The 15,083-nt window shown below is 36.8% G+C and overlaps 2 protein-coding genes across 9 annotated transcripts in view; both read right to left on the bottom strand.

Annotated features, from left to right (window-relative positions):
• Window positions 1-5,271, bottom strand: part of LOC107723128 (glucose-6-phosphate 1-dehydrogenase) — an 18,420-nt gene extending 13,149 nt beyond the window's left edge. The window contains exons 1-3 of one of the 8 annotated variants that reach the window (XM_016531649.1): window positions 4,980-5,019; window positions 4,445-4,477; window positions 3,022-3,140 (exon numbers count right to left, since the gene is read on the bottom strand). In XM_016531649.1, the coding sequence (XP_016387135.1) occupies window positions 3,022-3,140; window positions 4,445-4,477; window positions 4,980-5,004 (177 nt within the window). In that variant the 5' untranslated portion in view covers window positions 5,005-5,019. The other 7 variants (XM_016531651.1, XM_016531654.1, XM_016531650.1 and 4 more) reach the window with 7 other exon arrangements.
• Window positions 5,272-5,584: 313 nt separating this feature from the next.
• LOC107723119 (polypeptide N-acetylgalactosaminyltransferase 6-like) lies at window positions 5,585-14,009 on the bottom strand. The gene is made up of 12 exons (XM_016531632.1): window positions 13,931-14,009; window positions 10,612-11,097; window positions 10,354-10,526; window positions 8,754-8,829; window positions 8,402-8,439; window positions 8,084-8,318; window positions 7,841-7,958; window positions 7,086-7,286; window positions 6,864-6,995; window positions 6,679-6,780; window positions 6,267-6,437; window positions 5,585-6,083 (listed from the first exon to the last, which is right to left on the bottom strand). The coding sequence occupies exons 2-12, from the start codon at window positions 11,094-11,096 to the stop codon at window positions 5,970-5,972; spliced, it is 1,845 nt and encodes a 614-aa protein (XP_016387118.1). The 5' UTR covers window position 11,097; window positions 13,931-14,009; the 3' UTR covers window positions 5,585-5,969.
• Between the last annotated feature and the right edge of the window lie 1,074 nt (window positions 14,010-15,083).

Genomic DNA, 15,083 nt, shown 5'->3' with positions numbered 1-15,083 from the left:
AAAAAAAAGGAGGAAAAGGGTTTAAATTTCACAACTAAAAGTTAAGAAGATTAACAGTCTATGGAGAAGTGTAAAAGCCTGAACTACTATAATGCAAACTTCACTTTCACTTCATTCTTAATATTTTGTATGATTTTTTTTTCATACATTGGGTCTGTCAGCATTCATCACAGTTTACGTTTTCATGCCGAACCTAATCAAGGCTGTCTAGATACAATAAGTCTTTCATCATGTCTAGCCAATCACAGATCTTCTATCACCACACTCAACCAATCAGCTTTCAAGGTCTTAAGCGTTCATGGGCTGTGAACTGAACCGCTGAATTACTCGACCACCCTGTTCTGTCTGGATGATAAAAAGAAGCCCTACGCTGGTAATGTCCCTTCATGGTTGCATAATTTCTGCTGTACTTCCTTGTACAAAATATCAAGGCTGTTTTATTAATTCAGAGGAATCTGAGATTTTCTTCCTTTATTGGATCAGCAGTTAGCAGGCTGTGCTGTAAAACTATACGGTGTATAACCAAAGAAACTACCATGTACAAGAAATAATATGAAATAGGATCTAAATCAATATGTTAGTAAATGATTTTGGACAAATTGGACCACTTTTTGACAGTCATTTCAATGACTTGCAAAACAAAAACAAAAAAAAACCTTTGGAAACCTTTATTTTTAATAGGCAACAATGCCACAGAAGAACCGTTTTTGGTTCTAGGTGAAAAGTTCCAAAAAGAAAATTTTTCCTTAGTGTGAAGAACATTTTAATCTAAAGAACCCTTCTCCACTATAAAGACCACTTTTATACAATGAAAATGGATGTTACAGGTTCTTCATAGAGTGTACATCTACAGTACATTAACTGTTAAGGTCTATATTCTGGATGCGGTCATATTCTGGTATTTGATGCTTATATGCGTACAGTATGCCAGTGTGTATTTTCTTTTCTCAAAGAGTCAAGATACGGTCATTGGTTAGATTTTTAGTATTTTTTCACTAGGGATGTACTGCTGTAACGACTGATTCAAGTCGGTTGAGATGTTAAACAAATCGTGATACAATTGGGGATATGAGTTTACATGAATGCATCTCTGAGGGGAACTGACTGTCTTCAGAAAAGTTTAGATGGTATTTTCTTTTCATCTGGCCTCTGTATAATGCATAATAAAGTATTTATATATATATAATAAAGTATACAGTGCTGCTTTGTTTACAGCGGTAACCAACGGAAAAACACAATATTGCTGCTGTTCCATAAGCGCCACCTGCTGTCAGAGAGTGACTTTGCATTCTCATCCAGCCTGTCTGCTGTTTCCGTTTTGTTCAGATGTTTTATGTGGTAGTTTCACAAAGCTAAAGATGCAATGACTTTACCGATTAGCGATTGGCTCTTTTGCTCAGAAGCCGGGGCTTCGTTCGATAGAGCGGCCATATTGAGTGTTGAATTTTTCTCCCCATTTAAAACTATATGAGTGACACGTCTTGGGTATTCTACAGTCTTTGGCTAAATCCATTCTGTTTTTGCTTCAAATTTCAAAATTATACAATCTAACTTAAATCAAGCCCATGCTGCATGTACGCATCATCTTTGTTTGAATTGTGATTAAAATGCAGCGGTTGCCTCTAATTTGTAATGAAGAGCACAGGCAAAGTCTTAGTTTGTTTATATGAAAATATTTTATATTATTAATTTATTTGGGATTTGTTTTAACATTTAAATTTAGTTTTGTTATGTGACATTTAAATTTCACAAAGAAATGTGCAGCATTTTGTCTGAGAAATAATAAAAGCACTCTTTTCATTTATAATTTCTCTTAAATCTCATTTTGTTAAAATTGTGGGAAAACTGTATCATCAAATAAGTATTGTGAATTGTCTCACATTGCGAGTTGTGTGAATTGTTACCTCCCTAGTTTTCACAATATTTTAATTAGGACTCTAACACTTCTTATCTCCAACAATCCCAACAACACCACCATGAAATGGAAAGCATGGCACAATCATTAATAAACACATGCAGTAATATGTAACTAGAGCAACAGAAGAAAAGCAAGGGGATGAAAGTTTGCAGTAAGGACTAGGGCTGCACAATTAATCAAATTTTTATGGATGCCACAATTACGTAATTGTTCAAAGCGGCAATTAATCGTTCAAAGTCCACTTATGTTATTCTGCGCGCTTAAGATATGTTTTTCTCTTTCTACATGTTATCTTAAGGGTTTTTTCATTGTTTTAATTTTAGTATAACATTATAATACCATTCATTTTGTACTTTTTTATATTTTAAAGAAGAAACCAAACCAATCCGATGTATAGTTGACATTTGAGGCTTAATACTATAGAAAAGCACTAAAGGTTTTTCAGTTAGAGTGTTTTCAGCTTGTTTATTTTAATATAAAAATACGGCATGCAGTTGCATCAAACAATGGTATAAACATCATTCAATGTTAATTATGATAATCGTAATTAATAATCGCAATTACAATTTCAAGGGAATAATCGACAATTATGATTTTTGTCATAATCGTGCAGCCCTAGTAAGGACTTAGTTTACAGAATGGCGAATTCTAGAATGTGGAAGTGCTCATTACAAACTACATGCAATCATGGAAAGTGTGATGAAATCCGGTGATGAAACTGTATGCGCACCTGTGCCAGTTGTAATGCGCTTTACAAACTGGGAAGTTGTGGGGAGCGTGCTTTTTTGGTACATTTTCTGAGTAACACTTTAGATTAGGGAACACATATTCAGAACATTGGCTATTTCAGATTAATATAATACTGATGTGCATGTAAATGTAGTCATTGTAAAGAAAAAGTAGCCCAAATACATTAATTCACACACATTTTTGGTTTGTCAATAGATGTAAAGTGTACAAAATAAGAGACAATTCATGGCTGCAGATGAGACCGTATCAACTCCTCATAAGTAGACAGACAGAGAGATTTAAATATAGACACACACACACACTGATACACATACACAATATAGATACACACAAACAAACACACTGAGACTCACCGAAGCACCCATGATGATAAAGATATGAACGTCAGACTGGTGAAATTCCACATCATCGTGTAGCTCTTTCCTCAGCCGCCCAAACACTTCAGAGCGTGAGAGGGGAAGGCTCATCTTGTCTGTCAAGAGGTCAGAAAAAGATTAAACCACAGATCTCAAGTTGTCCTCATGTTCATACAGTCATATCAAAAGTAGGTTTATGATTTTTTTTTTTTAGCTATCTGGAGTTATATTACAGCTGTATCATTTCTATTAAAAATAATTTCATTTTGTTTAAGAAAAGTTAAACAATTTTAAATTATAAGTGTTTTTAAATGTGCCAAAAAATATTTCTAAAATAAAAGTTAAAATATTATATATTAAAAAAAAAAAATAGGTCAGTGAAAATGTTGGCAGGGCAGTTAATATATAATGTTTTGGAAGATAACAGCCATCAGGATGGACGAGAATGCTGATATATACATAATGCAACAAATGACAACAAAAACAGCAAAATAACACTCTATGTATGCTAATTAGCCATCACCAACCTCAAAACGGCTAAATAAATAAATTGGTCTATCACTACTGAAAAATAATGCAAGTAAAGCTGTTCTCCAAAGAGCTTTTACTAAAGCTGCTAGGGCTGCACGATTATGACCAAAATCATAATTGTCGATTATTCCCTTGAAATTGTAACTGTGATTATTAATTACGATAATCACAATTTACATTGAATGATGTTTATACCATTGTTTGATGCAACTGCATGCTGTATTTTTATATGAAAATAAACAAGCTGAAAACACTAACTGAAAAACTTTTAGTGCTTTTCTATAGTATTTAGCCTCAAATGTCAACCATACATCGGATTGGTTTCTTCTTTAAATTATAAAAAAAGTAAAAATAGGAATGGTATTCTAGTGTTATACTAAAACTAAAATTAAAACAATGAAAAAACCCTTAAGATAACATGTAGAAAGAAAGAAAAAGCATCTTAAGCACACATAATAACATAAGTGGACTTTGAATGATTAATTGCCGCTTTGAACGATTACGTAATTGTGGCATCCATAATTGTAATGGCGATTAGAAATTCGATTAATTGTGCAGCCCTGAAAGCTGCCCAACATATAGTACACACAGTACAATGTCAAATGCATTAGTATGAATATTAAACAAGAAACACAATATCAACAAATAACACAAGCACAGAGTAAGTTTAACTAAATTTCCTGATTCTGAAGACATACATGCTAAAGGAAGTGGTCTAGAAAAAGTATATGCATTTGTTAAAGTTCTTTCACATGCAATAATTCCTTGCCAATGCAGTCACTTGCACTCTATAGGGAACAGATACACAACACCAACTACAGTGTTGACTAGTCTAGTAATTTGACAAATCACATTACAATTGGGATGCATTGGGATGACAAAGTCCTACCACTGTGTTCAGGGACTGTAGTGTGTGCTCTCTCTGTGGCATACAGAAGAGATGCACATAGAAACCTCGTGTGACACAAAAACACAACCTCCCACAAACCCACTCTGAACCTACCTTAATGTTATTAACACAATCCCTTATTTAACAGGGATTTAAATCAGCCTGCCACTGACTGGACTAACAGCTTGCTGATTATTTTACGCAGTGCATCACATTCAAAACAAATGCCTTAAACATCGACATTTGGAATAAAATGAACATCAAATTCTACAAGATAAAGCTGGTAAGGGAAAATCTGAAGTTAGTAGACAGCAGAATATGCACTGCAGAATCTGCATGACAACATGCTACTTACTTTTTAGTGCTCTTTACTTAACCAAACAAAAATAGCAGCATTTAAAGGCAAAAGACCTGTAACAGACTCAATGAAATGTAACAATACCGACTATAGTGCCATTCTTTAAGACAGTTTCCTCCTTCCGTTAAAATGACACGGCGGGCCTCTGTGATTTTATTGGTGTAGAGAAGAACTCACCAGCGCTCGCTCGACTGCCCATCATTGCTGGAGCGTATGACGTCACCGCGCACCTGCGCCGAGGATAAGGGACGTGGGCGGGGACAGACTGCAGGAGGGCGGTGATTGACAGCTAAACGTTCCAATGGCGTACATGCTGAACGCTCTTCAGTCCAATGGAGAGCGCGCATGCGGAATATCTAATGAGAATTAAGTTCTGCTGATAAGAGCTAGAAAAAAGTCGAATGTAGCGGTCTGTAAGAATGTCAGCATGACACTGCAGATAAAACCAAAACAAAAAACACACACCAAAATAAACTAACATACTATTAATAATTGGAACAATTAAGCATATTCGCGTATATATTTAGTATAAAGCTACTTCAATGATTTAGACATTCAGCATTACGTTAACAACTGCAGACAGTGACGGCGCTACACCGGGGCTAGGGGGAGCTATAGCCCCGTCAGAATTACAAAATAAGATATTTTTGATGGAATCTGAGAGCTGTCTGACCCTCTATAGACAGCAACGCAACTGACATGTTCCCAAGTCCAGAAACGTAGCAAGGAGATCTTCACCAAGATCCCTGGTGATCGGATGTGACTCAGTGACTCGGATGTGACTTCGCCTGACTCAGAGATAGCTAAACCCTTAAATTTACTGCAAAAGTACATCCAGTCATTGCACACGTTGCTTACAAAAAGACATTAATTCATCATCAGCATTCATTTAATAAATACAATGGTCAAATGCTACAAACTAATCAGCGTTCAATGCGAGAAACACAATTGTTAGGTTTAATTTAATCAGTTCCATTTCATTTGACAGATTTATAAATCAAATAAGTAATAACTCCTGATACATTGCACAAACTTACATTAGAGCAAAACAGTGATGAAACATTTGTTTAAATATTCATTGCACTTCTGTTTTGTACAATACTCCAAAAAAAGAAAAAAAAAAGAATAAAAGAATCTGATGGAGGATGAGCCCCTTTTGACTTCATATCAGATGAAAGACCAGTGCTGAGAATTGTTGGCAGGGTCACAGTTTTTCATGATGATGTTGCCATACTCCACCATTAAACACTTACTAAAGAGAGCATTATGGAGAAGATATATCTGCAAACAATTGCAAATATATAAAAGGTAAGATAACACACATTAAAGATCAAATTTAAATCTCTAAAAGATAACACCCACAAAAGTTTGAGATTATAAGATAATTTTGTGCCATAATACTGCACTCATTATTTGTGACATTATGCAGCCAGAGGCAAAGGGATGTTGGGAGATGTACCACACCTGTTGGGAAACAAGAATCAAACTCCATGTCTGCTGTGGAGCAGGGACGGTTCCTTCGCCCTGAAAGTTGCACAGCTCCACTTGCACGGGTTCAGGCTCGATCGTCGCATGCAGACACAGCTGCTTATCAATATTATGCCTCAGCTCCTGATGTGATGTGTACTCAAAATACTACAAAGCAAAACAAATGGTTTGAAAAAGTCTAGAAAAATGGCCAATAAAAGATTTAATACTAAAATTATTTTAGTGCTATTTGTATACTATAGTATTTATTAATATTATTTACATATTTATTTGCAGTGTGCTTTTGTTCATTTTGGCCAAACAAGCTAAACAAATGTTTGTAAAAGTCTTAATAATGGCCAATAAAAAAAATAATAATGTGAGAATGACAGCAGTTATCATAAAGTACCTGATTTATTCCCATGTTGTGGCAAATGAATAAAACCACTGACTTCCCTCCAGGATTTTTCTCACCAATATCAAGACAAGTGTTTGTGGCAATGTTCTTCAACTACAGACACAATATGCACAAAAAATAAATATTTTCCTGGTAATAGCTATTGCAATTAATCCGAAATTACACCACTACATTACCGATCCAAACAGCACAGGGTTCAAATCGGGCACAAAGGCCTCAGTGAAAATGTTTTCTAGATACCAGGAGAAATTTTTGCAATGCAGCCTCTCTTTGAGCTTCAGGCGCTCACTGATGTCCCCATATGATTTCTGTGCTCCTCAAAGGTAGAAGAGAAATCTGTGAGCTGTACAATTAAGAGTTTGTAATCTAAAATATTGTAATTTAAATATTTCTCTTACCTCCACTGCAATGGCAGCAGCCTTTTTATTTCTGTTGTAGAAAATCTTCTTGTAATCATCCATCCAGACTTCTGCGAGGCGAACCTGGTTGATTGCGATCACATCTATGCTTTTTGGGAAGGAATGTGGACTTTTGGTGCGAAAGATGTGGCCGACCACAGAACAGGGAATGATCTCTAGACTACCTCCACACAGCCATACCTGCAAGAGCCAATACATAATGTATGACACCAGAACAGTGTGAACAATTTTTTTTATTTTTTATTATTATTTATATAACATTAAAGTATTTCTTAATATTTTGAATTCTCTTTCATTTATATATTTTCAGTTTTTATTTTAATTTTAGTTTGGGTTAATCATTTTTGTACTGTGCTTTTGTCATTTTTGTATATTTTTATTTCACTTAAATTTTTTATTTCAGTTTTAGCTTTAGTAATTTTGGTACTTTTTTTTTTATTTCAGTTGTCATTTTTACTGATATATATATATATATATGTATGTGTGTGTGTGTGTGTGTGCGCGCGCGCGTGTGTGTATATACAGTATATATATAAAATTTGAATTAAATTGAATGAATTGAATTAAAGAAAATGATTTGTAATAGTTAACAATAACAAAACTGTATTAGAATTAGAATAAACAGAGTTGTCAAATGTCAAAATCTTCCATTTCTGTTAACAAATAAATAAATAAATTTAAAAAAAAGTTCACTCAATGGATGCAAAAGATAGAAACCTGTGAGAGGGTCTTACCCTAAATGACATTTCTATGTTCTCTGCTCCCCAAAACTCCATCTTGTCATCATAAGTTCCAACGTGTTCAAAGAACTGCTTGTAAATGGCAAAAAGCCCACCGGCAATAGTGGGTGTCCTGAATGAAAAATTAAACCACATGAAAACTGGTGTCTCATAGGCAACAGCAATATAAATGCAATTTAAATTAAAATGTGTTATGAGAAAGGGGTCTCTGTTTCTGTAAATTTGTAGATCATTTGCCTGACAGGATAGGTTTCGTCTTTGCGTTTCACCCTCTCTTCTTCAGGTATAGTCTCCCAGCCAAAGCTCAGGATCCAGTCAAAGTTCCCACGAGTATGTGTGCGGCCTGACATCACTGGCTTAATGAACTGTAGATCATTCTTGTTGATGACAGCAATGCTTGGGCTCACAACTGTGGTAGGTTCCTGAACTAACCGGGCCAACAGGGGCTCCAACCAACCATAGAAACACTCACCTGAGAAAACACACAAAATCAGTCTAGGAAGTCGACTAATATGCCTACTTGATAACTTCAACTCTGATTAGACTAATGTTTACCATTCTCTCCCTTATGTTTCTCCCTTATATCCTCACAGCTGTATGAATATAATACATTAACCGTTTAGAGGACTAAGATTTGAGCAGCTAAGGCTCATCTGTATGGACAGGTGGAGCAAGGCCAGCCACACCAAAATATTCATCCACTTCAAAACATTGATTCAGTTTATAAATAGAGGTCTATCATAAATTGTTAACTTGTCTTCCTCTAACTTAATATGCTAAGGTAAATTTCGGATTTCTGCTTACTAAATGATTTGTATATATGCTTGCTTATCTACACGGCCTGAAATTTGGTGTGAGGTTGCGGGTATTGCATACACGTGCCACGTTCGGTAAATTCCCCACTTACTTATGAGACGGATCTGCGCTGCCTCGTCTCTCTCTCGGAGACTGGACATACTGCTCTAATGGGGCTTTGAGATGATCTGAAATGAAAACAAATAATCAATACACTAAAACTAAACTACAAGATTTCAAATCAAAGATAGAATGTCTTAACTAGATGCCAATGTTGCGGCGCGGCCCGGTTTAGACATGGTGTAAGACATTGCTATTGTGTTCTGGGTGGTTTCTAAGGCATTACTAGGGTGTTCTGTGTGGTTGCATTGCTGCTGTGTTCTGGGTAATGCCTTAGCAACCACTCAGAACACTCTGGTAATGCCTAAGCAAGTATCACGTTCTGGGTTGTTGCTAAGGCATTGATATTGTGCTCTGGTGGTTTTTAAGGTGTTACTAGGGAGTTCTTGGGGATTGCTAAGGCACTACTAGTGTGTCCTGGTTGGTTGCTAAAACATTGCTATAGGCTGTCCTAGGTGGTTGCCAAGGTGTTACAAGGGTGTTGGTTGCCAAGACATTGCTAGAATGTTCTGAGTGGATGCTAAGCTGCTGCTAGAATGTTCTGGGTGGATGCTAAGCTGCTGCTAGAGTGTTCTGGGTGGTTGCTAAGGTGTTGCCACAATGCTCTGGGTGGTAACTAAGGCATTTCAGGGTGCTCTGAGTGGTTGCCAAGCTATTGCTAGTGTGTCGTGGGGGGGATGATGAGGCACTGACATGTTCTGGGTGGTTGCTAAGTCGTTGCTAAAATGTTTTGGGTGCTGGCTAAGGTGTTGATAGTGTGTCCTGGGGATTGCGAAGGCATTGCTAGGGTGCTCTGAGTGATTACTAAGCCATTTCTCCTGGGTGGCTGCTTACTGGCTCAAGTCGAAAGATGCCATCGCCAGGTCTTTATGATATTCTGGTCTCTAGATATTGCTTGGCTCCTTCCATCAACATAAGTCCATTGAATTTGTTTGCTTATTTTTTTTTTTTTATTGTCGACCTTATTCAAAGAAGGTACCTAAAAATTAGGGATGTGCGGGTCTATTCGGCTAGTCGACTAAACGGTGCAGCTCCTACTAGTCGACACTGAAAGCAATAATCGATTACACGACAGAAAAAGAAAAAAAACCCAATTATAATTCAAATTACCATCATTTTATGTTACAATCAAATTACCATTGTTACATTTAAAACATTTTAAATAACAAGTTAAAACATTTGAAAAAGAATACATTCTTTTTAAAAGTGTATCTGGGCGTAAACTAAATTTTTACCTCAGACCTCGCATGAGTTTTCTGTGTCAGTTGTGGCAAATAAGCTATGCTTTGACCGACGCTGAGTGTATGCTCTTCTTTTTTTATTTTTAACGACCGCCTAAAATGAAATGATGATAACGCGAGGCAAGTGTGCGGCAAGCGGAATTCATTGAGGGATTTGACAGTGTGATTCATAGATTAAGTATTTCAAATGTAGGCTATTATATACACGCACAAATATTTTTTTTCTTACCATCTTTTGGGGGTTTCTTGCTTTTAGACTAGTCGGATACAAAACTTCCGTTTAAACGACAGTCAAATTAGTCGTCGCGCACATCCCTACTAAAAATGCAATGCATATATGCCTTTACTTACCTTGAGTACTTGCATCATCCACCAGTATGATTTCTTTAAGTAAAACAGCCGGTGAAGTGTGTAAGACACTGAAGATGGTGCGGAGAAGAGTGGACCATGCCTCATTGTGGAACACAATGATCACACTGGTAGTGGGTAACCATGGACATCTGCTGAACGTCTGCTCAATGCATCTTGGAGGAGTAACAGTGAACTAGTGCTACATGATCAAAAGGTCAAATAAGAACAATTTTGCTGTCTGCCTCCTGTGGTACTCACTCGAGGGGCCGCGTGTCGACACCAAGACTGCGGTGGAAGGAGATGCGGTCACTGGCAAACTGGTTGAAGCCGTTTCTAGAAAGGCCCTCCTGCTTCTCCCTCAGCTCTGCAGGTGTCAAGATGCCAGTGACGAAGGGCTTTCCATCAGCTCCAGGTCCTTCTGGATCCTCCTGAGGTCTCTCTATGCGAGGCCTGAGCTCCTCCATGCTGTAGAACCCAGAGGGACATCTGGCATCTCCAGATAACGCTAAAGCCCTTTCAAAAGGTGGTATAGAGGTATACATCTGAAAATGCCAGATGCTACTGTAATTCCTACCCACACTGCCTCTATATCCTGGCTTTAAAGAAAGATCTTGATACCAGTAACTGGCAGACCTCCACCCTCCTAGATCCAGCAGTAATACCCATAGAATGGTGATTAAAAGGGTCAGTCCCAAGATGCTCAGTTTTATGGGTAGTGTACATTGAGGACTTCGTAAGCTCATCCTAGAAGAAAATAAAAAACAGAATATTTTATATAACTTTAGCCATTTGTAGCATCTGGAAATGTCTGCAGTAAATCAGTAAATTAGTTTGTGCTGTTTTCAATTTGAGTAGTTGACAAGCTCATAATAATTGAGGGAATAATGAGTGAAACATGGGATATTTTGATTCATTTGTCACACAGCAGAACTATTTTAAAGCTACAATAATGTAGGGGAGAGCGAGGTGATTTGAGCCGGTGGAAGTTGAGCCACCCCTTGTTTCTAGTAAACCATAAACAAAATTGGTGATATGACCACACATATTTGAAGACTTAACCATTTTACTAACCCTGTGATGGAGAGAGGCCCATTGAATAATTGGTAACTTTTAAGTAAAAAAACAACAAAAAAAACTAATATATAAGTTTAACGACCCATGCTTCTTGTGTCTGAACAATTAGACAAATCTGAAAAAAATATCACGCATGTTTGTGCTCTAGGAAGTTATAAATCAAGGCTATAGTTAGTGTTAGCTTTAAACTGCTGGATGATACAAGTTTGGTAAAATGGTAGGAGTGGGGTAATTTGAGCCAAAAGTATCATTTTACTGTAATTCAATAATATTTCATTAATTTTAGACCAAACATTTCAATTAGACAAATCTGAAAAAAATATCACGCATGTTTGTGCTCTAGGAAGTTATAAATCAAGGCTATAGTTAGTGTTAGCTTTAAACTGCTGGATGATACAAGTTTGGTAAAATGGTAGGAGTGGGGTAATTTGAGCCAAAAGTATAATTTTACTGTAATTCAATAATATTTCATTAATTTTAGACCAAATATTTTTGATTTTGTTCTGGACTTGATTTTGTTGAAAATGTTAAACTCATTTATGAAAATTGGTCATTGAAGTTTTATGAAGTTGTATTTCCCTGCAACATTCATAAGTAAGATGTTGAGTAATTAGCCCAGTTCTGTAAGGTCAGTTGCAGTTCAACTTGAAATATTTTGTTCAGAATTTTTTTAAATCATTTTAAAAATGCCTGCAAAGTCAACCCAGTGTCTTGAGCCAGAGGCAGGAAAACTCCCTGGACGAATGGCCAGTCCATCACAAGGCTCGCACATAGATTTTACAAAGTCATATTTATTGAATTTCTCTTGCTTTGATATAGCACGAGGTGAAAATGTTCCGTTTTACTTAAAGGGTTAGTTCAGCCAAAAATGAAAATTAGGCTGCGTTTCACTCACCCCTGATGCATCCTAGGTGACTTTCTTCTTTTAGACGAATCCAGTCGAAGTGATTATTACGTTTTGAATATGGATATTTTTCTTACAAAAACGCATCGATCCGCAACAGGAGGCTTTTGTTCATCCCCCAGAGCCGTGTGAGACACTTTTTTTTGTGGAAGGGTGCTTTTTATTTCACGTAATTTGAACTGAAGGAATGCAACACCCGCCGAGTACAACGATAGAGCTTGATAGATCAAAGACAATTTTTAATATAACTCCGACTGGATTCGTCTGAAAGAAGAAAGTCATATACACCTAGGATGCATCGGGGGTGAGTGAAACACAGCCTAATTTTTATTTTTGGGTGAACTAACCCTTTAAGCATAATCAGTGGCACAGTTTAACCCCATGTGGCTCAATTTACTCCTCACTGGGGGCCACTTTTATTTGGAAAGTCATACATTAAAAGCAGTTTATTTTAGATCCAAAGTGATTATTCCCAAGGATGCACCACATCCTGAAATTTATGTAAATATTTAAGTTGGACCCATTACTGTCACATGCTCACTTTAAACACACTGCAAGTAAAAACTGTCTCAACCCACCCAGCTCTCCCCTAACCTTTGGCCCTCAAGCAGTTAAAAATAAACCTGTGTCTAGTGGAAGAATTGTTTTGGTAGTGCTTCAGCTCTGCTCCTCTGTGCGGATGAATGTGGTTCAAAGCACCGGTGTGCAGTGCACTACGATACAGGACATCTTATCAAAAAGAAATGTTGAGTAATAAAGAAGTCAAACTTCTACTCTTTATTAAATAACTATTTTAATCTATAAAAGAACCACATAGCCCAACCTAAAAGACTATATGTGACCCTGGACCACAAAACCAGTCATAAGTAGCACGGGTATATTTGTAGCAATAGCCATTGCCAACAATACATTGTATACATCGAATTTTCTTTTATGCCAAAATTCATTAGGATGTTAAGTAAAGATCATGTTCCATGAAGATATTTTGTAAATTTCCTACCGTAAATATATCAAAACGTAATTTTTGATTAGTAATATGTATTGCTAAGAACTTCATTTGGACAACTTTAAAGGCGATTTTAAAGGCTTTTGCACCCTCAGATTCCTGATTTTCACATATGTATCTCGTCCAAACATTGTCCTATCCTAACAAATCAATGGAACGCTTACATCAGTGGAAAGCTTATTTACTCAGCTTTCAGATGATGTATACATCTCAAAAATGGAAAGACAAAAGAAAAGAAAATTATAATAATAAATAAAAAAATGTGCCTTGCCTGACAACTAAAATGCTAAAATAACACAAGATTGGCCCTATTTATTGTATCAATACATCTTCCTGCACAATTCATCAGTGCACATTAAAAATAATAATAATAATAATAATAATAATAATAATAATAATAAAATACCCTTATGACTGGTTTTGTGGTCCAGGGTATGGCAAAAGACCTACCTAAATATGAGAAAGTATCAGTAATAGTAAAAATAAATAAATAAAACAAAAATTCCGTAATTTGAAGGATAAATCTGTCTTATAAAAAGGACTGAGGTGGCTCAAAGAATGGTGCTTCAATATAAGTAACGTTATGTACTTACCTGCACTAAAGCGAAGCGTTGTAGCCACTTTTCAGTTGTAAACATACACGCCAGAGAAAATATTTAGAAAATGGCTCGTACTAAATTTACTTAAAGCAGTAATTTATGCCGTCATGCCAGGTGCATCTCATTGGATTATTTAACCCTCGGTTTAATTCCTGCACAAACAAATTGTGTGCTAAGGAACAGCGAATTAGTAAGTGGACTGAGGGGATATAAACAAGAAAAATATTAATGACTTCGAATCGCTTTAGGGTTTAGGTTATAAAAGTGCTGATAAATAAACGGGAGATGGGGGCAGTGCACGTATCCATGGCAACACATTAAACAGCGTTTGAAGACAGCGCGTGAATCTCGTGTTCGACTCTTTTCGTTCGGTTCAGGTCGTCCCTTCTGCTATTGTTTTGCTAGTTCTCATAATACAGTTTTGATTATGGCTTTCTTCGGACTCACATATTTGGGTTATCAGAACCCTTTTGGGGACAGGATGGTAACATCTACCCAGAACAATCTTACACGAGGTATGGCTGCTTTGGTGAGACGTTAATACATTCTTTAGCACATCTGTTTACCTAACGTACAGTAGTGAGGTCCAATATGTTTGTTTTTTCCGTTCAGACTCATTAAACCTGCATCTCGGCAGCCAGAGCAGATATCAGGACTTCAGCAGACGCGTTCAGAGGTGTAAGTTCACACTAAATCCGTCAAACACTCACATACTGAATGTGTTCCATACTAAAGAGAGGCGTGTGTGTGTGTGTTTGTTTAGTTCGTGTAATTATGCTTGCTCAAAATGGATAAAGTGATTTCTCCATTTTGACAAGCTTTTTTTGGTGGTCAGTGTGACATTGATGAGATCTTGTTTATCTTTTTAGCTCCTAAAGAACTGTATCGTGTGCCTGTGACGGACAACCAGCAGTATGGCTGGTGGGTTTCCACCGATGGCCTGAAGAACCAGGAGCCTTGGACTCAAACCCGTCGCTTCCCACGCAAAAACAGCGAAATGACAAAGTATGAAGAATCTTAAGCTATGTAGGCCAATGTGTGTCAACAATGAATGGATAATGCTTTAATAATGCATATTTCACTTATTGTCTCAGGTTTGTGAATGAGATGTCAATGACCTGCCCAGACTTCAGCTTGTTTTGATTCC

The sequence above is a fragment of the Sinocyclocheilus rhinocerous genome, unplaced genomic scaffold, assembly GCF_001515625.1.
Source record: "Sinocyclocheilus rhinocerous isolate Xijiao unplaced genomic scaffold, SAMN03320098_v1.1 scaffold2831, whole genome shotgun sequence".
Lineage (NCBI taxonomy): Eukaryota > Metazoa > Chordata > Actinopteri > Cypriniformes > Cyprinidae > Sinocyclocheilus > Sinocyclocheilus rhinocerous.
The sequence above is the reverse complement of the archived record's forward strand: the minus strand, read 5'-3'. Positions and strand labels throughout refer to the sequence as shown.

Excerpts from the sequence above, each read along its gene's own strand:
- LOC107723119 (XM_016531632.1), bottom strand. The coding sequence starts at position 11,096 with ATGAGCTTACGAAGTCCTCAATGTACACTACCCATAAAACTGAGCATC. Across the intron at positions 8,830-10,353 it reads GGATGATGCAAGTACTCAAG|ATCATCTCAAAGCCCCATTA; the intron begins GTAAGTAAAGGC and ends TTTTCATTTCAG. Across the intron at positions 6,438-6,678 it reads ACAACATGGGAATAAATCAG|TATTTTGAGTACACATCACA; the intron begins GTACTTTATGAT and ends TTTGCTTTGTAG.